The following is a 26087-nucleotide window of genomic DNA, read 5'->3' as shown; positions in this document are numbered from 1 at the left end:
GTTGGTCTGCCAGAGAGGGTAGGCGGAGCTAAGCGGCTGCTTTTCTGCTCTCTGCAAGTGTTGCGAGTAAACAGTAATCTACTATGGCTGAACAAACAAAGAAAAGATGGATGACTACAGATACAACTTCAACAAGAAGTGAAAATCCAAAGAAAAAGAAACAAACTCGACGCTCAGATGAAGCAAACAGTCTGAAAAGGAAAGCGACCGTCAGCCAGGAAAATCAAGAGTTACAACCGGAGCCAACCGTGGACGTCACACATGCAGCACTGTCTGGATATCTGGGAAGTGTGCTCCTGCAGTTACCGTCTATCACCAGAGGGACCGCCAAAGAGAACGAAACTGAGATATTTGTTTGCCGTTAAAAACTGTCTCGTCCTTGTAATTTGGGAATTTCACTTTACCTCCTGATATTAATTGCAATACCGGAACTGGTGCTGATGTAGAGTTTCAATCCGACACTGAATTAACACAATCAATTTTCCTTAGCATGACGAAAATGATTTACTGTGGTGCTAAAACGTATTCAGCAGCTAACCCGGACTTAATAAAGAAACACGAGACGTTATAACTTATGACATCAACAAAGACACTGTATTGGCCGACCTATGTGCTAAATAAGGTTGGTAAAAGTCTGTTACTGATCCAGCTGCTGGACAGGGGGCTCTTAGGCCATGCAAATCGTTTAAGGATGTAAACTTGATCATGCGCTCTCGATCTGCCCTTTGAAAGCTCATAAAATACACCCCAAACAGTTGAAGACGCCTGGAGCTCCCAATCTCATTTATCCATTTTCTAAAAGCCAACATTAGCTAAGTAACATAAACAATAGCGTAATTAACAAGATTTGTGGTTTGCAGATGCAAAAGTCTAAACTGTGAGTTTAAGCACATAATTCATATTTCATTAAAAAGCTTTTTCTGTCGGAGATGGTCATCTTTAAATGAAAGCAATTAGAAGAAAACGAGAGGGAGGAGGGGAAGCTGCACGAATATTGAAGTCACAGTCCTGCTGTTTGCTCTAAATATTTTCTATCCGCCTCATTTCTCTTCCCAGATTTGGCTTCGCTTCCTTGTTTCCACCTTGCCGGCAGCAGGACTTTTGCATTATAAAATAACTCCAGACTTCTATTATAGTCATCAATAAAAATCTCACATGCAAGCAGAACTGAAAATAAACAGCAGAGGAGACAGAAATGACTTGATGGTGATTGAGAGGGCTGGAAGCACTGCGGGAGGAGAACAAGGAGAACACACTAGGACCCTGTTAGTTCCTTTTTTTCAGAAGCTAATTTCTTTTACATTTTCTCGGCTACATCTCAGGTGAGGTTCATTTGGAACGACTGTGAACAACACAGACACGCCAAACACTGCCAGGAGACAATGAAAGGATTCACAGTCACTCAGACAGCTGTGCTAAAGAGGCCTGGCGGTGAGCTGTTGCAGAGCTGTCTCGAGCTGGCTGAGCGCTAAGAGCGTGCAGGCTGGTATGTCGGTTTGGCTGACCGTACATAGCATACAAAATATCTCCACTGGAGCAATCCATTCTGAGCCACCACTTCATTTTTTATGACTGAGAGCCAAAAGCTGGCAGAGAGAGGATGTTTTAGTGCTGTAATGAGTCATGGTGAGCAGGCAAGAGTCAGGAAGTTTAAAAATGATCCTTTAAGTCAAATTGATTCTCTGAATATGAGTTTTTTTTTTTTTCTGGGAATTACATCTGAAAAATGGGAGTGAAATAAAACTCAAGAAGCAGACAGTCACACATTTACAGCTCTCTGAATAAAGTGTGCACAGACTCTTTGGGTTACAGAGTGATGTGTGTATACAGATATGTTTGTTGGTACACTTCCATATAGTACGCTGTGTATACTATGAACTTACAAAGTGCTTGAATTTTGACAGGGTAATCGTGCATCGGCCGAGAAAAGATGATCGCAACCTTCTTTATCTTCTTATAGTCCAACTGAAACTGGCCGAGCATGATTGACAACATTTACCACATTATCTTTTACAGGTTCCCTGCATGTAGCCAGTTGTTTCTGCTTCTCAGTGCTGGTGGGTATTGTACAGTGGAGTCTTTAAAGCTTTCATACTAAAAATGTGTGTCTAATCTAGATGTAACTGTAATTTGGCCACCAAAATGTGTATATACTGTGATTTTTTGTTTGTCTATTCTGTACAAAGAAATCGAGTCGATCCTGGGAGAGGGGTCCCTCCCCTCTTACTCTTCCTGAGTTTCTTCCCCTGGTAAAGTTATATTTTTTGGGCAGTTTTACTTTATGTTAATTAAGGGTCTAAGGTAAATGTGTGGCATGAACTGTATAGATTATAAACTCTGTGATGCAAGTTCTGATTTGTGTTTATAGGTATATAAATCGACTTGAAAGTCGACTTAACTTGCAAAAATTGACTTGAAAACCGCTGCCTACAACTGAGGCCTTAAGAATTGACCTTTGAGCCATTGTTATGTTTTATAAAAATATTATTATAATAACTTTAAATAACATAAAACAATACACATGCATCAAAGCTGTGACTAAGGTAAAATCTGTCTTCATGTTAGTGTTGTTGGTTATTCAGTCTTTTTGTTGTATTACTATAATTATAATCCAGAAAACATGTAGAAGAATATGTTACTTTGCTATGTCTACCTTCCTCGTGTATTTCAGTTTATGTTGTAAGTATCTAAGCGATAAGTCACAGGCATCTATATATTATACTGTTTGACATGTATTCTGTTGATCCAACAATCACTTGTGTGATATTGCATGTTACCAGATATGCAGAGTAAGAGTAGTAGTTTCAGCGGAAGTTATTGAGTCCTGTTGGAGGTGTTTGTGGTGAGCGTGGCGGTTGCCAATAAGATGGTTATCGAGCAACTTTAAAAGGGTAAGCAAAGCAAGTAGGACAAACACAGTAAATTCCATCCTGTCACAGTTTATAAAGCAGCATTAAGCTCTGTAAGTTCACAGTTCACTTGAGTCCATCCATGCTGTACCACTTCCTCCATCTGTACATTTCCCATTGGGGTAGTGGGCACACAGTAGGCACGCTCAGTCCGAACGTGAGAATGACTCTGCATTGTTCCCATTGGTCATATTGGGTCTGTTATCGGCACTATCAGTCCTAATACTCAGGCCTGCATTGTGTTGGGCTGCTCCGTTTATTTAGATTCAGCCACTAACAATGAAAACATTGCCTCTCTCCCAACCCGGGCACAAACATTCGGAAAGCAATAATAATAATGATGGAGGCAGAAAAGTGTACGTATAAATAGTAAGGGGAAGTAACTGAGCGGCTATGGCGGGAGGAGAGAGTAAACAGACAAAAGTATGAATGATGAAGCAAACAATTGATGTGGGGTACCTGGCAGAGCGACAGCGGTCAGTCTCTGCTACCTTGAAATCATTCTGGCATCTTAAGGTTGAGTGTGTGTGTGTGTGAGAGTGTGTGTCCACTTCCAGGCTCCAGGGAGACTCAAGTGTGTGACAGGTGAGAGCTGATCTCATTTTGATGAAGGTGAATTAGCCCTGTTGTGGTTGGCTGGTGTAACTGTAGCAGAGTGTGGAGGGTTTTCACACAGCGGCCAAATGAGCCTCTTTAATCAACCGCTGCGAAACCGCATTTGAGGGGGAGAAAATTCCCAAGACACGACAAAACTTGCACACTCTCCAAAAAATCAAGAGCTCTTTTCTGACCAGAGATGGAGAGTGATGATTTGGAAGTTTGTGTATTAACTGTAGACCATTTGGTGGTGTTCCACGGCGCACAAGAAATGTGTTAATCCCCCTCACCTGCCAGAGCGTCCTGGGCCTCAAAGAACGTACTGAGGCCTCCTTTCACGTAAGCCAGACTCCCCTCGTTCTTCTTGGTTGCCTGCTTCTTCAGATTACTGGCTGCAAACTTCAAGTGCTCAAAACTGAGGAAGAAAAACAAAATGATCGTGTCATTAGATAACACCTTGATTAAGATATTTGTCTGGTAATTTAATTATTGGTCTGGCTGCAGCAGTCCGATTTCTCATGTTAAACACATGAAACAGATGTTTGGCATTTATATTTGATAAAATTATCCAAATTTCTGTCATAAATTTTATGAATGAAATATCAGCACCATATTTATATCGCTGTCCACTCATTTATTAGTGTTCCTGCTTATTTTGTTGTTGTTGAGGGTTGTTCTTTGGTTGTTGTTGTTGTTGCTTAATATCTTTTTTCCCTCAATAATCTGATTTTATGCCTGTTTGCAAATAATAAATTACACAAACAATACTTTGCCATTTTGTTGAGACAAACGTTTGACAGCACAGCTCACAAGCGTTTATCTCGGGAGCAAATCACACACACATTTTGGGCCGATATGAGCACGTGTGTTAGCGTCCTGACTGAGGTTTCCTCCGCAGGAAGAAACAGTCACCCAGCGAGGTCCAAACAGAGGCCCCTGGTCATGCTGGATCCTGGGGTCTGGGTTACTGGAAGGCTAAGCAAGGGGGAGAGGAAACCAGGAGAGTCCAAAATAGCTCTCCTCTGGCCTGACGTGACAGTCAACTGGGCTCAGGGCTTCTGGGTCAGCAGGCTGCCTCGTCTACAAACCCAACTGTTCTCTGAAGGAGCAGATCAACATGTGATTTGACCGGGAAGCTACATCTTCATTGTCATCTGCCTGTCTGTACCATAGGGGAGATGGAATTATTACTTTTAGTACTAAATAGTTTATTGATTATTTTCTCAATTAACTGATTGATAGATTACTTCTTTTGTCGGTAAATGTCTGATGATGTCTTGTTTGGTCTGACTGACAGTCCACGACCGAGATGCTGCCAAAGAAGAGGGGAAGAATATTTTACTCATTTTATCTTAACATTGTTAAGAAAGGGGATAAAAATAAAGTTTGGTCTAGAGTTATTATTATTCCACTAATTGCATTTTTACTGGACTCCAATCGTTGTCATAGTGTTCAGCTTTGTGAAGGTAATGTCTCCTTCTTAACACATGGGTATAACGGCCATTGATCTCTTCTGCCAGCAGGGAGTGTTACATGCCAGACCCCACTGTTGTTTCTTTGGGATGCCCAGCGATGCCAGAGGGAAATAAACCCAGAGTTTTGCCTCAGCACCACCATGTTAACCTCCTGTCTCATGTGTCCCTTTTTTAGTCACAATGCAAAGTAACTTCTCGTGAGTCTCCAGTAAACTAAAACTTGTATTGCTTTCTTAAAGGCTTGTGTGCAATGGTAGCATAAGATTAGTGATATTAAAGGACGTACCTGGAGCCTGCGTGGTTTTCTATGAGGTACCAGGTGGCAGAGAAGTTCTCACTGGTGAAGTCTCCACTCATTCCTGGAAAAGTCAGCTCCATGTCTTTCTGTGGGAATTTGCCTCTGGGATAAGACAGGTAAACAAAGATGAACAACAAAGTAGGACCAAGTACAAAAGTGCAGCAGAGAAACAACGAGCAATGTAAACTGTCGTGGCAATACAAAAAAGAAAAAGAAATGTAAGAATATATAAATGATACATTCATTTTAAGTTAATTCCTAATGTGATGTTGGGCTCAGGTTTTCCAGCAGGGGGCAGTGCGAGGCCAAAAAGTACCCAGGCTGAGAGAGCTTGGCGTGGGAAGTGCAGTGTGTGACGCCTGGGTTCCCCTGGAGGACCCAGCACTCATTAGGGAAGCTTGATCTCTACTAATGACCCGTGGCCTACGCAAACCAAACCCCCACCGCCTCCACCACCCACTTTGCAGTTACACACACACACACACAGAAAAACCAACACATCGATAGTACAGTATTGAGGTCTTAGCACTGTTAGTACTGTGAAAAGTAAATATATGTATATATATGAGAATGGAGTTTGTATCGTATGCACACACAGAACCAGAAGTAATAAGAACTGATTCAATCCAAATGTCAGCAGAGTCGCTGCAACGGTTCAAAGGGATGGTATATGACAACAGATTTAAAGATACTGTATATGTATGTATATAAGTAGAAACACATATAAGCTGTATATTCAGAATACTTGAGCACTGATTTTATTACTATTTCTGCAGGTGGAGACAGTGCAAAGGTCAAGATGACAGTAAGAAATGAGATTTTTATAATTTTTATTTTTTGTGTTTTAAAACCTTCAGTTTTTCTGTGATGTAAAACTTTTGATTGTACAAAATTTAAGTGTATTTGGAGGAAAAACTAAATAAACACAAAATGCCTTCTGTCTCATTTCCTTTACAATCCTCAGTGATGGATACTAAGGACAGACCCACACAACAGTTTCCCAACTATTGCGCTCTAATCGTACATTTTAGGCTAGTTTGCTTCCTTTTCTTCACCTTTAAGTGGTGTGTTAGAATAAAAGTACCTCTACTTCCAAATATTATAACTATTCTTGCATAAATGACACACTTAGGGGCTCTCACGTGTTCAATTTGCAGAAGACACAAGGTAGAAAGGTATATATGTTAAAGCATGTGTACATGAATAACAGAACACATAGCTGTAAGCATTAAGTTGAGGATGATCAAATTATGCTTCATAACAAACCTAAATATTGTTAATCATTTTTGTTTAAGTTCTGAGCCTCACTTTTATTTTTTCAAATATAATTTAAAGATGTCAGGACTTCAGGAACATATCATCCATATTATCAAATACGGACTCAAATGGGTGTCACACTGTGTTTTTGCAGCACGCATTAGTTGGTTAAGTGAGCTGCTCAACAGTTTCATATTGTAGTTCAGCACATGGAAACATTCACTAACAAAAAAGCTCTAGTAAAGAACTTGTTTGTGCGGTGCAACCTGTTTAAATCTTTTCCGACTCAGCATTAAGAAAACCCTTACGTTTAATCTAGTCATGCTGACGTTACAAACAGCTAGTGCAAGCTGCGACGACTGAGGAATTAGTAACATCACCATACAAGGATGTGCAGGAGTGATGCTCTTTTACTTACAGCTCCTCAGATTAAATGCTTAAGGGGTTATTTTAAAACTCTTCCAGCATCACATCAACACAAACAAAAGTGCTTTCATATATTTCAGTCGAAGACAATCGGGTAGACTTTGCAGAGTGGAAGTTTAGAGCGACGCTGGAAGACGAGTGAATGGTACGGCCTGTTTATGGGGGTCTTGTCTCTGGCCACGAGCGGTCACTTGCCCCTGGCCCCTCTAAAGCAAACAAACACTAAGCTAGAAATGCCAGAACCTGACAACACAAACTATATATTACAACTTCTGCACTCCCTGCCAGGCGCGTGGGAGGCAGCACCACGCTGCCTGCTCCCAGGCTGCATACAAACATGTGTGTGGGTCGCAGCTTTAGTTCTTTCCAAATCCCTTTCTATCGTCGCCCTCTCTGTTTTAAACACAATTATTGTGTTTCCACTCCCTGTGAGCGGCGGTTAGAGGCTGCCCAGCCATTGCTGTGTTGGCATAATATTTCAAACGCCTGCATATGGGGAGAGTTTGTTTCTGTTTAGGGATGTAAACCATGACTCAATAAGAAGAGCGCGTGTGTTTATGGCGGTGTGATTGTGCAGAGCGATTTGTGTGTATTCGGATGTTCTCCGCCCGTACTTGTCTATGTCGATGCCCAATGGGTTGCTGGGTCGCAGGGAGAGAGGGGAGATGCCTTTGTTGCGGTCGGTCCTCATGTCGTAGTAGTTCATCTCATCCACCCACACAGCAGACTGGTCCAGGATACCTGCAGGAAGAGAAGGACAGGAGAGGCTTGACACACATTACTGGGCTCAGCAACACATCCCAGATGTGCATTCACACACATTAATGCAGCTCCATATATTATACTTTCTTATTTAGGATATGCTTTAGGGCCTTCAGGGCTACCAGTGATGGACAATTTGCTACCACGGCAACCTGTCATAAACACATAGTAAAGTGTATTCACTGAAGGCTTCATGACAGTAGTCCACAAACCGATGGGTGGCTTCATGGTGGCTATGTCCACGTTTTATGTGTAGTTTATGGATTAACTTCAGTAAAATCACAAGACCCGGTGGGTTCGACAGACAACTCGGTGGTTCAATATGATTTAGATAGAGAGTAATTTACTGTGTTCGATGGTTGTTTTTTTCACCATAGAGCTCCTCTGCCCACCATCTTTTTTTGCTCCGCTTCCTATTTCCTGTCGTTTTATTATTTTAATTTGATAAAAATGTCTCTTATCTAAATCATGGTAAACAGAGGGTGTCATACAGACTGTAAAGATATCTAATATGTGATTTGTGCTAAACATACAACCCCCAAAATTTTTACATTTACAAAATTTAAGGAATGCATTTGTACAATGAAAAATCTACCAAAAAAGTTCTTTTTTTTAAGATTGTTTTTCTGAATGGACTGTGATAGCTGGATGTCTCTTGTCTCACAATAAACAAATACAACAATGCTCATAGCATCATTATATAAAAAACCTTTAAATTATATCAGTTCCTTTATTTTTGTGTAATGTATAATTAACAAGACTTGAATGCAGTCACTGCTGTATCAACAAAATTGATCAGCAGCTGTTTGATAATCGATATAATGTTTGTCTTTGAGCTTTATTAAGCACAAATACCTGATACAGAAAATGTGAGGCTTTCCTGTTTGTCTCTATTTCATATCATTGTCAAGTGAATATATTTTATTTTTGAGCTTTTGGTTGATAAAACAAAACAAAATGAAGTCCTAACCTTGACTTTTTGGAAAGTTACACCTTTACTTATTACTGTTTTTAAAAATAAAGTGAGAGAGTTTAATCACTAATGTGAATAATATAAAGTTGCAGCACGAGTTGTGAGTCTCACCAATCCTCTCCGGCCTGATCAGTTTGAAAGAGACCGTGGAGGTGCCGAGACCTCCGGACTTGGTGGTGACGATGATCTCTCCCTTGTCGTCTTTGGCAGGACCCACGCGGCACACTATCTTGCTGGCTGACATCCACTCGGCTGTCAGCAGGCAGTTGTGGCCGCAGATTGACAGACCTGAGACGGAAGAGAGAGGGGAAAGGGTGAAGAGGGTGAGCGATACAGCCACACAGTGACAGCACAAATAAACAAACTGTAGCACCGACACACACTCAGACCATCTACAACAAGAGGAGCTCACTCAGACAGAATTGGCGTCTATCAGTGGGTTTAGTCAAACTGTCACCAGGGGTTAAAGTCCAAGTTGGGGTCAGGAGGGGCGTGGGTGGCCTTGACCTTCCTTCCTCTCACTTAGCTCCTTTAAGCTAACGTTTGTCACTTCAGCGCTAAGTGGCCCATTACTGGCACAATGTGCACTTTGCCCCTACATCTGTCGTCCTCTTTTTAAACCCTCTTGAAACTATTTGGACACTAGAAGACAGACGCAGGGATTACTTTGACGTTTCCAGCCGAGGGGATTCTGAAAGCTTCACGTGTGTATAATCAAACATCCTAAAAGCCTGTGAAAGCTGATCAACAAATAGCCCATAAAACCGTGAATAATATGCCCATTAGAGTCCCATTTCCTGCCTCTGTTCTCTACTGACCACTTTGTTTGAATACATAAGCACTCACACACATTTGTGCATATCTAATTGTCTAATTCCGGGCTCCAGGGACATTCATGGTCAGAAATAGACCTGTATCACAGGCCTAGCACTGCATGCCAAGCAAGGAGCTGTGTGTGAGTCCTCTGGACCCCCCCTCCTCCGCTCCAACCAAGGAGAAATTGGCGAACAGGAGGGAAAATATAGGCAAAGTGTGACGTTCAAACACATAATGAGAACAAGATGGAGGCAGTCCATCTGTGTGGCTCTTAAATCATGAAGTCACATCAATAAAAAGACTATTTTCACATTAATGCATGTTGATAAACTCTTGAGTTTCTCAAACTAGGCATAGAGTAATCTAAATATTTACTCCAACTAAAAATTGTGTTTTTAGTGTGCTGCAGAGAGAGCTGGCAGAATTTCACAAAGGAAGAAAATTCGAATGACATAACAGGAAAGTATCTCGATATTTTTTTAGTTGAAGATTTTTGTACGTGTTTTTTTCTCGCTGGAGATTGTTTGTTTTGTGTGCGTCACTTTTAAAGAGCCATTGAAACATTGAATATGCTGACATGCACCATAAATTCATAAAACGTTACCTGAAATTATAACTGCACAAAGAAAAGGTCAAACTGATTTTGCTTGTTAACGTCTGCATGTTTTGCTTATTTTAATTTTCAGTAACTTTACAAAAAACAAGAGTGCCCATTTAAAACAATCCTGTAAAATATTGTAATGCATTGCAATTAAAAAGTTTGTTACATTATTTAAGTTATATATTATATAATACAGTATTTTCTCTTGACATAATTAACATTAACTTACTCAACTTATTGAAATGTAATAAATGTGAAACCTGAATAGTGAAAAAGTGACGGACTTCTTCTTCCAGAGAGGAAAAAGAATCGGGCGTCCTCCCGTCCACTTACGTATCATATAAACAAAAACAAACTTTACACCAGCCTGTTTAAAAAAGGGGGCCGCTGTGGTTTGTTGATGGATACGTTAATAAGATCAGTTAATACGACTAAAAAATTCTCAACACACTGGAGCAGAAGTAAAAAGCTAAGAACACACTCCATGTAATCGGCTTCAGCGTCCCTCTTTTTGAACAGAGAGATGTAAACTATAAAAACTTAGAATTATGCAATTAGATAAAACAAATAAATGATAATTTCATACTGTGTTGACATCTTATTTATTTATATCTGTATGCTGATGTTAATAAATGTCTAAATAAAGGATATTTATATTTACATATTCACTCGGGGAGGTGTGTACCGGATAATTACGTAGTTCTTCAATCCAATTGAAAATCAAGATCGCTGAAAAGAAATTCATTTAAAAAAAATCAAAGCAACAAAGAAAACGACACATTTTTTCCGAGACAGAGCTGCACATGTGAGGTAAGTCATGTGGTTATGAATGTATTACCGATGAGGTCGGCCGGGCCTGTGCCCAGGTTCTCTCCACGGATGGTGACTTTGGTCCAGGCCGCACCCTCTTTGGGCGAGATGCCCGTGACCAGCGGGGGCTGACGGGCACGAGACATGGTGGCCTGAGGAAGGCAGGAACTCTGGGTCAATCAGCACCTGGTCATGGAAAAAGACAGGGCAGAGGGAGGCACAAATACGAGGACATGGTGAGTAATACAGAACTTGAAAAAACGACAGTTCAGTGATTGTTTTTGCATCAAAGTTCTCATTGTTACTGGAAACAAACTAATTAAATCAGGACAGTGTGACATTTGTTGGAGTCTGTAACAAATAACAGGTTTTCTTATATCTTTAAGATGCAAAGATTAAAGGCCAGGGTGTCTCTGAGGCATCACAGCACTTCTTATAAAGCTGTTTGGTTCTTTTACCTTTGCCATTCTGATATTGTATTTGGCTGCATTAAGATTTGGGTAATATTTTGATTAATTGTGAAGCCCCCTACTATTTACAAAAAAGGAAGCGAGGGTTTAAGTTATCAGTAAACTGTTTCACGGTTTCACGAAACACCAAACCTTACTACAGTAAACAATACCCACCTGACCTTTAAAAGGGGATCATAAATATTCCATGTATCAACATGGAGCTGGAGCTGATGAAACCACAACCTTCCCTAAAATAATTAACATGGTAAATTATTTTTTTCATTTTATTTTATTCCCCAGCTGTTCTTTTTACTACCAGGAAGAACAGACAGATACTTCGGTGTTTAAAAGTGACAGAACGGCAAAATACATGCCGCACTTGGCTGGCAGCTAGCGTTAATTTCCCACCCTGTAGGTCTCCAAACAATGTAGGATATGCATTGCAGCAGTTATCTCTGAGATAATAGGAAAAATAGAGAAGGGAGCCAAGAATGAAGGAGCAGACAGAGAGCAGGGAGGAAAGGAAGAATGTAAACCTCACAGCGAAGGATAAATAAACCTGGCCTCCCCAATCATTCCACATAAGCCCACACAATGCAGTACAGATTATGGTACCAACGAAGGAGCACCCATGCAAATCAGTTCATGTTGGGGCTGAGCAAAGGAAGAGGGGGAAAGATTCCAAATGAAAAAATGAAAGGATGTATTTCAGCAGCACAGATGTTTGCTAATAAATTACTGCCAGGTCTCTAAAAGGCTGACCAATCCAAAGTCTCTGAAGCAGCTTCAGCGGGGCTTCCGCCCTTTTGCTGCGCAGCCAAAACACGTTCTCCACAAACAATGCTGGAGTTCACACGGACCGGACCTGCAACAAGTTCACGGTGGTCACCCTTTGCACAGTAATAAGGTGTAGGTGTACAACTGAGGTACAAGAGGGCGTCCAATACCCAACGGGGGCAACAACATCAAGGGAAATCCAAACTGACAGGGCACTACATTGATTAGTCTACTTATTAAAGAGACGTTCCTGTTAGAAGACAGTCAGAGGTTTAAACTCTGCAGCAGCAACTGCAAGCTTCAAGAGCCCTTAACAGGCCTGCCATTTATAATCACATTAACTATGAATTAATAATTACTTTTTTCTTATAAACTTAAACAGATAATCTGATGAATAGCAGAAATAGTGCAAAATGAAATAAAAAATCCAGACTACTATTCAAATAGTTGGTTTGGTGTGTTTTAAACATGATTAAGGTGACTGATATAAAACAGAGAAAAGCAGATAATCCTCACATGTGAGAAGCTACAGACGAGTCGTGTTTGGCCTTCTCGCTTGATAAATGACTTAAACAATAGTTCATCCCTACCCGACCTTGGGGTTAGGACCTCCTGATATACAAGCAGAGTCACACAGACATTACGGCAATATTTTTTATTTCATAGCATAACTTTAAAGAATTATGAAATCTTAATTAATTTTAGTAATCTTAGTTATCTTATCTTATTTTTCCAGAAACTTTCTGTTTTTTTACGATGGAAGAGATGAAAGTGTTTCATCACAAAGAGCCAAAGCAGGCTGCCAATGAAAACAATGTAAACAATTCCATAAGATGAATTTGATTTCAGAAAAAGAAAACGTATTTAAATCAAAGAAGGTGATTAAACAGAAATAAAAGGAAACAGTCTCTCCTTTTGTTTTCCTACAGTCGTTTGGATATTGCTCTGCTCTGACTGAAGCTGTAACTCCTAATTTTTTCCCCCCATTTTGACCACATGAAAGTTTGAAACCTTATAAACCAGTCAGTGGTGACTTTACAAGCCGAGTCGAAGCTCAACAGTTTACATCACTGGAACGTTTCCCTTCAGTGTTTTGTCTGTTTGCAAATCTCTCGTCTTAACTGGGATTGATTTAACAATTGGTTTATTATTTTTTAAACTGTTAAGCGTAAATGCTAAACATGGCCTTGTTTTGGGCTCATCACAGAGGATTATCTGCCACGTACCAAAACTATATTTTAGTTTCCAACTGTCGGTGCAGCAATAAAGTATTTATTTACCATTTTTAAATCTAACAATTCAAACGGATAATTATTTTTTTGTTGCAAACGTACTTCACATTATCCCTGACGCAACCTGGTATTCAGAAAAATTACATACATAGTTATGAACACGTATGAAAACCTAAGAATCTAATAAGAGATGATGGTGAGTTCAAATTAATATCAGTATCGGCATATTGTGATTTACACTCTGGCCACTGTTTAAGGCACACCTGTACATAATGTAACTCTTCTGTCTTTGATTAACGTTCAGTTTTTGTTGACGCATCTCATTCAAGCACTATTTAACCGCTGATTTTACAATGGTATTGTATTGGACTGGTTTTACCGAGCGTAATAACGTGGCGTAAAACATTTTTTTAGGCGTCTTTCTGGGAAACTTTTCGGCCACAGTGTTCCCCCTCTGTCGCCCTCACATCCCCGAGTTAACGAGAAACTCCAGCGGGATTTACCTCATGTTGTTTCTGCTGCCCTGTGCATGTCAGAGGAAATGGAGGGGCTGCGGATCCGACATGCAGAAGATAAGAGGTTAACAGGCCTAAAACAAGAGCTCGGTATATCCTTCATCAATCCCATATGTTTAGAGTGGGAGCGGCGAGGGGGCAGAGAACTGGGATCTTTATTTTGTGCAATTCTGATTCTGCTTCCAGGAGTGTTTCTAACCTACCCCCCCTCCCCTCCTCATCTTGGAAATACACGTGCACAAACACACAGATAGCCTGCCCACACATACACACACACTTACACACACATATATACACGCTGGGCAGAATGACAGCTCAGCTAGGTTGCGTGCGAGGGGCCCGAGCTGGTGTTGTGTGGTCTGTGTGTATGCGAGTATGTGGAAGGATCTGCGGAGAGGTCTGGGCAGTGTGTGTGTGTATATATATGTGTGTGTATGTGTGTGTGTGGTCTGGGTGTGTGGTCTCTGGCGCGGGCCTGGGGAGAGCCTGCTGACGGCTGGGATGAGAAAAGAGCCGCTGTGTTTACTTTACTCTGGGGGCTGTGCATGGACACGGGAACACTGCCCAGACCCCTCTCTGTAACACCCGCGTGCACACACACACATGCGGCAAGTCACGCAGAAGCGAAGGGGGGACTCTTTCACAAGTCTCGTGTCACACACCATCACAGATACGCTGTAAACTAGGTAATAGAAACTATAACTTTATACAGAATTACTGAATGATTTTTTTCCTTAAAGTAGCATGAAGAGGAAAACAAAAGAAGATGTTTCTAAAGCTCCAACTGGAAACTTCTGAGGTTGGGATAAAAGTGATAACCTCTAGGGGGCGTCAGAGGACCCCCATAGGATTAAACCCCAGTTTCTTCCAACATGTGTCAAGCCATGTCATACTGTAAAGGCTAAATATAATCAATGACAACACCCAACCAGATTTAGCCCCTTTTCTCTCGCTTGATTATCCTCCAACCGTGCTGCTGTGAGCCCCCCAGCCCCCGGCCCCCAGCCTCGCTCTCTGGTAACAGGGCTAAAAAGGCAGGTTTGTTTTCCTTGGAGGCCGACTAACAAACAGCAGGGTTGGCTCAGATCTGTGTGGTAGCTATGAGGAAGTCTGAGGCACTGGATCTTCTTCCAGCCCTGCTAATAAGTGACAACCCCTTCCTTGGCACTGCACTGGAGTACGTGGACACAAAGGAAAGACTTTTCATTAAAGCTCTAAACAAATCTTTATGCCACATGAAACCATTTCATTTCCACATGCCGCGGTGCGCCCCAAAAATGCTGTACTCAATGGTCTGGACTAGATGGCAGCGATGGATGCCTTTCCCATAAAAAAGGAAACTGAGCTCAGTTCTAATGAACTTGCCAGTGACTAGAAATTATCCTGAGACACTTCTTTGACTTGGAGATGCAGTTGGCTCTCTCTTGTTAGCAGGGTTAATATCAGAGTTTAAAGAGACATACTGAAACAACTATTAAACTATTACTACAACAAAGTGACTCAAGCATGTGATATTGATGCGTTGTCTTTGTTTTGAATACACGCGAGGGTTTCATATTCAGCCTTCACAGTTTGTTTGTTTCGAGCTGTGATTAATTGGCGTGCAGGTTATAGCATTTACAGTAAACATGCAACAGTTTCTCTGTCGAACTGAATCATTTTCAACTGATTCTAAGTTATGATGAAGAGCATTAATTAGTTATTGCTGCAGCTTTTTTTGGAAAAAAAAAAGATCTACTTATCTGGCTGAAAACATGAACAAAATAAAAATGTTTCTAATTATAGAATAAATCACGACTGGGAAAAATTACATATGAAATAAACTATTTATGTTACGTGCCATTACCTGTGTTTCACTGTTCATCAGACGAAAGTTTAAACACGTGTAAAACAAAAATATAAATATAATTTTACAACGGGTTGAATCTTGCAAAAAAATAATACTATTATCAACAACATGTGATTCCACTACAAGTCAATTTACAATAATATCACATTTAAGCAGTGAAAAAGCTGATTTATCAATTATCTGATGGACAGAAAAATTACAATAATTAGGCTATTTATTATTAAAGGCATATAGAAGTTAAAAGTGCGTCTCCAACGTGATGATTTTCTGCTTTTCCCTGAGTATTTTGGGGTTTTAGTTTGTGCATATAATCCTGATTTTCCACACTAGCTCGATATGTACAATCCTATATTGAGTTATGTTTTGTTTATTTATACTTTATTTATGCAGGATGACTTTATGATTCGTGGTCACCTTATACAATTTTATCTGATTGTTTTTCACTCAGAGGATGTTCACGGAAATAACTTTCTTTTTGTGGCACATGAAAACTTTTTGTTTCCAAACTAAATGCAGGTTCAAAGGTTCAAAGTCATACCAGTATGTTTAGTGTCATTTCAAGAGTTTATGGAAAATTTAAGGTTTATTATGATATTTTTGTGAATTGCAATTATTCTGGCCAGGGTATTTATGACATGAACTTTTCATAATAGGGATGCACAACATCGGTATCAGATAATGGCTTGAAAATGATATATAGGCATCGGCAGGTGTCTCTTTTTTCTGCAGATATTTTCCGCCGATAAAACAACGCTTTAATTCTGCCTAAATGCTCGATGATTCCCTAAAACAGCTCGACGTAATGCTATGACATTAACTCGGCGCGAGTGTGCATGCACACTGCCTGCACCACGTCTCTTCCGTCAAGCGTGAAGAAGGGTGTAAGATGTCTGTGGTGAGGCAGTTTTTCAATGTTTCAAACGGACAGCAAGGTTGATTTCATTTTCTGTATTTGTTCTGTGCAGCAGGTAAAACCTGCACTAGTTGTGGCTGTTGTCAGGACCGTCTCAGGGAGAGCATCATCTGAGCCTAAGTTGTATGAATATTACAGTTTTATTTGAACGAAAATGTTACGGCACTTTGTACATAACCTAAGTTTAAGTACTTTTGAACAGTGAATGTGCACATTTTAAAAAGCATTGTATTATGTTATTTCTGCATCTGCCAGTGGGACACTACAATAAGAGCAGGCATGATATCAGTTCCACTACAGGGGAGACTTGATGTTCTTTGCAATTAGGTGGAAAAAAACGTGCCTAAGACATCTGTATCGAAATCGACAAAAGGGTTGGAAGATATCAGCAAAAAATCCAATATGGTGCATCCCTGTTTCATAATGTTGACTAACACTTTCGGCTTGAGAAATTCTACTTTCTTAACTGTGTACCATTGGAAAAAGGCAAGAACCGGAACATATACCTACAACAACTACCTTGTCCCTTCATAATAACAACAATATTAATATTATGAACCCAAATCTACATCCAGGGGTTTAAACCTCCACTGAGATCACACACAACACGTCCTCCAAACTTTATTTGGACAACTTCAAAACATGACAAACTCGGCCCGACGCACCGCATCAGCGCACAAACGGCAGCATGACTATCTCATGAATGCTGCGTTCATACCTTTGGATCGTGGTACTTGGAGCTTGAAGGTGACGTGCATATGGCAGTGATTGGCAAGTGTGTGCGTGTGCGTCTGTGTGTGTAAGAGAGAGTGTAATGGGTTTTGGGGGCACAAAGGGACCCATTTAGACAGTTCATCACCCTCACCCCCTCCGTCTCCCATCACAGCAGCTCCGTATCCACCAGCGGCTCAGCTCAGAGACCCCTCAGCCCGCCCCCCCCACACTAACACCATTTCACTCCGTGCTCCCCAACATTACACAAACACCAGATTCCATCAAAGACCCCCCCTCTCGACTCCTCTGAATGGACAGAGCGGTCCAAACATCACCAGCCTGAGATGAGTGCTCTGATCACACAGGCTGGGCGAAGCTTTGAACAATCTCCCACAGTGTTCGCTCACACCCGGGCCACCACAGGCCTCTAAGATGTGGAGAGGCCAATGTTGCTGATAGACAGAAAATCGACCATAATGTGTGTCAAGTGTATCATATTTCAAATAAATGGACGATAAACAAGAACTGTGCAGTCTGAAAAACAGATGCTGCAGAGCGACCACTGTCCAGTCACTGCGCTCTCCCACAATGACTCAGCTCCTCCTGTGTGAGCGTTTCGTGACAGAGAAGGAGGACAGAGTGATCAGATGTGTGCCTCTGGTTCACTATCCGACCATCATGAAGTCTGCCCACAGGCTTTGTTATCTTTAGGGGCTGTCTGTTTGTTTGTTTGTCAGTCTCAAGTGCTTTTCGGAGTTAGCCCTAACGAAGTCAAGTCCCCAATTTCCCATATAAAAATCCTGGAACAATAAACAGAAATATGAAATATAGGCCTGCAAATGCAGGAAGATGTTTTCAGAGGATTAAGAGACTGGAGACAGGCGGCTTTGCCCAGTGACACGGCCAAATGGAGAGATTTGAACCTTCAGGAGCCGCTGCTGCCCCAGCTGCTTTACATAAAACACACATCACCAGCGTGAGAACCGTCCTCACAGTCCCTTCCTATCCTGCACGACACAAACAACGCCGACGACTGCAGAACACGTTTCAAATGTATTTTCTGACAATTGACTGGATATATATTTGGTATAAAAGTTTGAAAAATAGTAACGGTAGTTTAATTTATTTTATTGTATTATTTTATCTAATTATTATTATTATAAATAGACACAAGTCCCAGAGTGCTTTATGCCGCTACATTCATTTTCAAGTGCTTATTGCTTAGAAGAGTAGAAAGGCATCGTATTTAAATTGATTGTATTGGTGGACAAAATAAAGTCCCCAATTCAATTTACAATGTGCAACAAAGTGTGCAGTAAGTGTTATTTTAGAATTTGGAACCGGCAGATGTTAACCAGCATTTGATGACTACAAGGCATAATAAATGCAAAAGTGATTGGTTTATTACTTTACAAGAAACAGATTAAGGCTGCAACTAACAAAATCTTGTGATCTTTTTTTGTGCATAAAATGTCAGAAAATAGCAAAAATAGAGCATCTAATATAATCTAAAAATCACTTTTCTGTCTGACCAACAGACTACAAATAATCAGTTTAGTACAACAAGACAGAAAACAGCACCATGTCCTTGCAATTAAGAAATTAAAACCAAGGAAAACAATACTTAAGATTGATTATCTCTATAGACAAAGCTGTACAATTATGTCGGCCTATTGTGATAGAGATCACTATGATGCGATCTTGAGAAGAAGATTTGTGGGCCGGGTCATCTCTGAAGAACTACAGTCATTCATTATGATGCTGTTTCATAACATGTTACCTTCATCTAAAAATTAATGCTTCTGCAGTAATATTTAGATTCACTGCACTGTCCTCATTATAGATTAATTTTGAGTCAAATTGTGTCATTTATCGTTTTAAAAAGTCTGAATGTAGCAACGCTCGACACTTATAAAGCTGACTCCATGTGTTGAGCTGTCTGTTCGAGCTGCACAGTTTTCCCAGCCAAAGCGTCTCGCTCTGTCTGTCCGTCTGTCTGTCCAGGTCTGACTGGGTCACAGAAACCATACTGTGAAATGCAGTGGCCCAGCAAGCCTGTCAGCAGGGAGGAGGCTACCAGGTGGGGAGACTGCGAAGAGCAGACAGGGGTGAGAGAGAAGTGCCGCTTCACAAACAAGGCTCGGCCTGACCCCCGTCGCTCAACTCACCCCGGGGTCTACGGAGCAGCGGCACTGAGGAGAGCCTCAAAAAAACACAGCCCACCACATTCCACCAAAACAAACAAGCAGGGCCACCCAAATTTTTCAATTAGAGCCCAAGGAGGGGGGCAGGAAATGGATCAGTGTAGCCTTCCCCCCTCCATCCCCCGGCCAAGTAGTGCTGACTTTGGGGAAGAGAAGGACATGCACAGAGCTCTGTCGGCTCTCACTGAAAAGCTGAGGACTCGCTGATGTCGACACGAATGATGGAGGAGCTCAATGACAACTTAGTCCTGCGACATGGCGCCGCCTTGCAATCGACCTGTCAATCAATTACTCTCATTCCCCCCCATATATAATCAATCAGTTGAACAAACACACACAGTTAGGTACCGTGTCCTCTCACAAAGCCTATTTAAAGAAAGTATGTTATAACAATTTTTAAGAAAAGTACACAAGAGAAGGGATTGTAGAGGCTTAAACTCTGCTCTGTTTGAAAACTCTACACTTAATGAGACTGGGCCCATATCACAACAGTGAGGACTTAAGGTTTTTAAGTAATATCTCAGCCTTAAGGCCTAAAAACGACTGTAATCACAACCACTGCTGAAACGGTGCTTCCTTGATTTCAGAGTAACAGACTTGGGCAAACATTTCTAACTGAAAAGAAGAGAGAAATCACGTTTTAACTTCTGACTGAACACAAATATAAAGAAGCACTTGGAGAACCAAACAGCAAACTTTTATCTAATAGGCTTCATCACACTTCCATGTATGCTCAGGTGTTTCAAACAACATAACTACTCCTACTTTTCCCACTGAATCATGACGCCCCCTGCTACTAAGTGATGCCATGATGTGTTCATCAAATAGGTTAGATCAAACTGTTGCTTTGTTGTTTAGACGCTTCTGAAGGTCGATCAAAATCAGGCTCTACATAATGAAACCCTTCATCCCTTTTCTTTGTGAGTAAAAATGCCAAAATGTCATTGACTGAGGCTGGTGCAGCACGTGAAGATTTGTTTTTTAGGGTTTTAGGCTGTTGCTCAAATCAAACAAGCAATTAATATACACACTATACGTGTACTATAGTATACTATGTGTTCTAACAAATTATGAAAGGTATTATTCTCTATGTTCTACATTTAATGGACAAAACAATCAATCAAGTAATCAAGGAAATAGTTAGCAGCAATTAGTTTCTGTGTTGTATAATGTGTCTCAGTGCACACAATATTTCAGTCATTTTACAGAACCAAACAACTGATAAATAAACTCTTGTAAACCTTATATGAGTCCTATCACAATAAGTTCAAGTGCAGTATTAAAATCACAGATGCTGATGAAGGTAAAATGTGTGGAAAAGGAGAATATAATGAAGTGCTGTATTGCTGCAGATACTCTGACCCACAAATCTCATCTCAAGATGTAAGAAAGAAATTTCACAATGAAAACTGTGATGCAGAAATAACCTTTCCCACTTATGGTTAACCATATCACAATCATATCACATCTGACAAAATACTCAGAATACAATTTTTATGAGCCCTACTGAAAAATGCAAAAAGACAGGCTTATTACAGTTTCAATTTCAACAGTGGTATGCCTTTTAATTGAAGCCTTATACTGGCATGGAACTGTGCATCCTAAAAAGACTCTTGACAGATAGGCCCATTGTTTGTGAGGAGACAAAAAGGACACATCATTCCCACATTAGCACAGCTTACATTTTCAGGCCGAGAGAATTTTACACCAGAAAAAAAACAAGATCATTCCTGGAGAGGAGGACTGATATCCACTCGGCAAAACAAGCCAACAAATTGATTCACATGATAACCAAATAACTAGCTCAGTACAGAAAATCATCTGTCTTTGCATGACAAAGTCAAGGCAGTGAGGTAAGGTCGAAACTGACTGAACCTTAAATATAAATCAATCATTTGTTATCTACAATCAATTAATATTAACAACATGTTTCACAAATCAAATTTACAGTATTCTAATGTTTATTCTCGTCAAAGTGTTTTCAAATCAGTGGATAGATGCGTCTGTGAGTCACATGAATTCATTCAGTGTTCATTTTTTCCTTTCCCTTCTGTAAACAAAGTAATTATCTAATAAGTACAACCCAGGTGGAAAGTCCAACACGTGGTTTGTTTAAATAGAGCACATTGTATTCTGTGTTAAAATGCAATTACTTTTTATATTTACACTGGCATGGATTGCAAAGTGTTAAGAGAAGTTGGGAGAGGAATAGTGCTGTCTGGCAATAAGTAACTTGTCATGCGCAACACACCCCTCAACTGCATGTGCTGTTTCAAGTTATCAGTCACAGAACTGTAATTTCTTAATTTGATGGGTATAATGTATATCCAATACTGATTGGAGGACAGGATAAGGGGTTAGAGGGTGAAGTTTCCTATTTAGTATATAGAAAATGCCTTCCTTTAAATAATTGTGATAGGGGGAAATAATTCTAGGACGGAAAAGATGCATATATTGTATGCATACACTTTACACGATTAACGACTTTGAGATCAGCAAAAAATAGAGGAAATAGATGAAAATGCATCTACTGTACGTTTGCATAATAAAGCAGTCGTAAAACGAGTGGTCACAGCTAAACAACTCAATAAGACAGCTAGATAAGATAGTAAGCACTGCTCGTCATGAAGCAAACGTGCCTTATTTACCAAAACAAACTTACAATTTTTGCTTCTATACAGAAAATGCAACATCGCAGTGAACTGACAGATATGTCAACATAGTTTAGTTCTTCTAATGTTAACCGTTAGGACAGCGCAAGATGACAACAATGGCCGCATATCTCCGCTGTTTCTATTGTCATCAAATACCAACGCTACGTTTAAGACACCCAGTGCAAAATACCAACAACTCCTCAGTTGTTTAAGAGAAAGGGATACCAGATTTGTTGACAAATTTGACAACTAGCTAACGTTAGCTTAGGCTAGCCTGTGTTCGTTAGCAACCTATTCCTTATGCCGGAAGACTCGGGAGTGGCTGTCATTTCTATCCGGCGAAGTCTTAAAAACACAGCTTCGATTATCAGTGATCCTACTGCAATTATTTTGTCTATAGCTTGAGAGTGAAGCAGGAAAATATCTAATAGAAAATTGTAACTTACGGTTTACAACGACTGGACTGCAGCGACCGTTTCCTGTATACCGTGACAACTTCCGGCTCTATGTTCTCAACCACAGCCTTCAAAATAAAATAAAATATGCTGAATTAGAATAAAATAAAATAAAATAAATTTACGTGAAATAAAATAAAATTAAACAATTCAACATTAGTGGACATTTTAAACAAAAGTAACATGCCAAACATTTTTCACTTTGTGATTTGATTTAGACACTTCCTCCTAAAAATACTATAATGTGAATGAAATGTGCAATTTTTGCATATTCTGTGTCCCGGTTTGATTTTCAAATCTCCATATCTTAAATCTAATGACAAAAAGAAGAAAAAGAAGACATTGAAACATTTAGAAACTTTATATATTTATTTATATGCCACCTTTTTCATATTTTTACTCTGTCAAATTTACTGCACAGTAGTAAAGGAAAGAAACATTAATTTAACTATTGTACCAAGGTATGTACCACAGTTTGGTGATACTTTAATATTTTCATTTTCAAATTGCTCTATACTTTTACCCCACAACATTTCAGTGGCAAATACTCATACTATACTTTATATACTCAATATAATAATCAATAACAGTTGTAATCACAATTTTGAATTTAACATGCAAATACAGTGCAAATACAGTTATTGGTTGTAGATTAAATTACCAAACTGTTTATAAAGAAATTGGATTTATCGATACATTGAACAGCAACAACATAAAAAAAATGACCTCTTGCAGACAGTATATGATAATAATTCAATAATATAATTTCTTCTAGGTCACATTGAAAGAGGTTATTATGCATAATGTATATTTTTAGTTTTGATACTAAAAGTTGATTTTGCAAATAATTCTTCTGTGGTTTACTTAGTTAAAATGTAGATTTTTAGATTGTGACAGTATTTTTTTTTTCAACTGTGGCATTTCTACTTTTGCTCATGTGAATGATTCACAGCCCTGCAGACATTCTTGTGTTGTTTCTGAGGATTATTTGTAAGAAACTATGTGAGATGATGATTTGATATTGAGATATCTAATCAGCACTTAGATCTATGAGTCACCTGGTCCACTCAGACTGGATTTAGGATTTTAAAAAAGCATTACAACCGTAACGTTCCTCTGAAGTGTTGGATGTCCTTTGTGTGAGAATTCTGTGGCCCAGAGGGAGCTTTGCTTCTTTCCTCATCTCTCTTTTCACGGTGCATCACTGAGGTATTTCCACTTGTTCTGGGAAAGGCGCAGCATCATTAGAAATGCAACAGAGACCACCCAGGCACACACTACAACACTGATACCATTACATTTATCTCACCAAATTGTGCAGGGCAGAAAGTATTTCGGTGATAAGGCAAGGCCCAATCCCCGGAGAAACCATATTGTCCAATTAGACGGGCTAATCTGATAATTGAGGGATCAAACTGTGACTTGGGAGTTTGCACAGATGCTGATACAACACAGGGGCTGTTTGTCTACATAAACACCAACTTACAGCAATGACGCTGCAAGATTTTGATCTTAGTCTCAGTGGTACAGCTTTACCATCGGATATAAACTACATCATCTGCATATCACATATACCAGCTGGTGGATTGATAAATCAGTGAGTTATCGAGTGCATTACACGCATGTTTTAAGATATTCTCTGAGGATATTTGACATTACAAGGAGTTGGAACCGTTTGTGCCTTATTTTAGTTAGTTTGACATTTTGGTAAATATAGTTGGTCACTGTAAGATGACACTGTTTAATACCACTCTCATCTACGAAACCAACTACTTTTGTATCATTTGTGCAAAAATTGAAGATTAAAAAAGAAAATTTATGGTCTACAGAAGTGCAGCACTTTGACTAGGCTAGTGTCAGTGACGAGCCTTTGTGTTAGCTAAGCTAACTGCCTGCCAGCTGTAGCTTTATGGGCAGAGATTGAGATTTCTATGTTCATGGAGCGGCCATTTTTCTGTAAAGTCACCATCAGGGTGGGAGGCTCAGATGTGTTCAAGGACTGAAAATGTAATAAACAGTAAATCTAGCAGATCATTTCACTGTTTCCAGATTGATCAGCAACTGCAAAGATAATGCAGTTTATAATGTAACACAATCAATCGCTAATGTTAACAGGGAAGTGTTTGAATGCTAACGTTAGCTAATTGGTTATCAAATGTGTTGTTTTACTCTGAAAGATGGTGGATGTCTCTGATTTTCACTGTGTGCTGGCTTTTCAGTTGCGAAATGATCAGAAGTATTGAAATGATAACAAATTGTCAGATTTCCATTTATACTGATTGCAAACCTAGAAAACAGCAGCATGACATCAGAGGAAAATGGCCGCTGTGTAATAAAGCGATCGTCACATCCCATTCTTGAGGAGAGAACAAATGAGAACATTTCACAAAACGTAAATCCTATTCCTTTCAACAAGCATATCCTCTGATGACATTCGTATTTAGCAGGGAGCATGTGACGGCATGTTGTGTTTTTAAATAGCACATTCTTTGTGAGCAGGTGTCCCAGGTGTGCTCCTGAGGGACACCGCTGGTGCCTTGATCCTCGCTGTGACCCCCTAACCCTCCGTAATCCACATCCCGTAATGGCACATGCTGCGCTGGCACCATTGCTCATCCCTGAACCCTATTGTTCATTGTTTGTCTTCTCCAGTTTTTTCCCATGGGCCCCTGGCCAGTGAGAGGAAAAGGTCACTGTAAATATTGCACTGAAATCCTCCCTCCCTCCCATGGAGCTCCTGAAGATGGAACAGGCGACCAGTGGGTGAGCACTTCCTTCCTGCGCAGGGCATTTCAACTGTAAGACATCAAACAAGTATGAATCCTTCAATGTCAAAGATCGCTGCAGTGAGATCATATGCTCAGTGTTGACATTACGATAACCTGGGCAGGTCTCTGAGCTCTTTGTTCGGCACATCACATAGCATTATATCTATATATTAGTCTTGATGTGCCATCAAAACCTGCAATTTAATTAAAAAATTAGACTGAACTAGTGCGTTAGTTCTTTGTTTTCTCCTTAAAAGAATGTTACAATCACCTTTACCTTAGCTGCTCTTAAGTACGTCTCTTTAAGTGAGCAGAAATATGTCATTAAGTCATAAAGGCATGAATCTCATATCTCATAAAATACACAAAAAATGGATTCCAAGGGAAATTAAGTGGGGCTCAACAACCCCTGACCCATGTGTGGCTAATCACTAGCCTGTAGCTATGCTGTTAATATAAGACGGGGAGATTTTAAATAAACCCCTGATATTTGGTTTGTTTTGTTTCTGAGTGGCGCTCCATCTCCCGCTGCTCCCCTTTCCCGGAGGAGTCCAGTTCTCCTGGGCTCACATTTTGGGCTCCGGAAATCTAGGCCTGTGCCAGGCTTAGCTTGGAAAAGCATCCAGATGA

At 40.1% G+C, this 26087-nt stretch overlaps 1 protein-coding gene across 1 annotated transcript in view; it reads right to left on the bottom strand.

The window, feature by feature from the left end:
- exoc2 (exocyst complex component 2) overlaps positions 1–22725 on the bottom strand; it is a 55108-nt gene extending 32383 nt beyond the window's left edge. Inside the window, exons 1-6 of the mRNA XM_069679849.1 lie at positions 22681–22725; positions 10953–11110; positions 8809–8985; positions 7577–7703; positions 5268–5381; positions 3797–3921 (exon numbers count right to left, since the gene is read on the bottom strand). Of these exons, the coding sequence (XP_069535950.1) occupies positions 3797–3921; positions 5268–5381; positions 7577–7703; positions 8809–8985; positions 10953–11070 (661 nt within the window). The 5' untranslated portion in view covers positions 11071–11110; positions 22681–22725. The remainder of the gene's footprint in view (positions 1–3796; positions 3922–5267; positions 5382–7576; positions 7704–8808; positions 8986–10952; positions 11111–22680) is intronic.
- Positions 22726–26087: the final 3362 nt, after the last annotated feature.

The sequence above is a fragment of the Semicossyphus pulcher genome, unplaced genomic scaffold (genome assembly GCF_022749685.1).
Source record: "Semicossyphus pulcher isolate SPU_LCO1_2020_fin unplaced genomic scaffold, fSemPul1.0.p SCAF_4, whole genome shotgun sequence".
In the NCBI taxonomy this organism is placed as follows: domain Eukaryota; kingdom Metazoa; phylum Chordata; class Actinopteri; order Labriformes; family Labridae; genus Semicossyphus; species Semicossyphus pulcher.
Note: the sequence above shows the minus strand (reverse complement) of the source record. Positions and strands in the feature narration are given on the sequence as shown.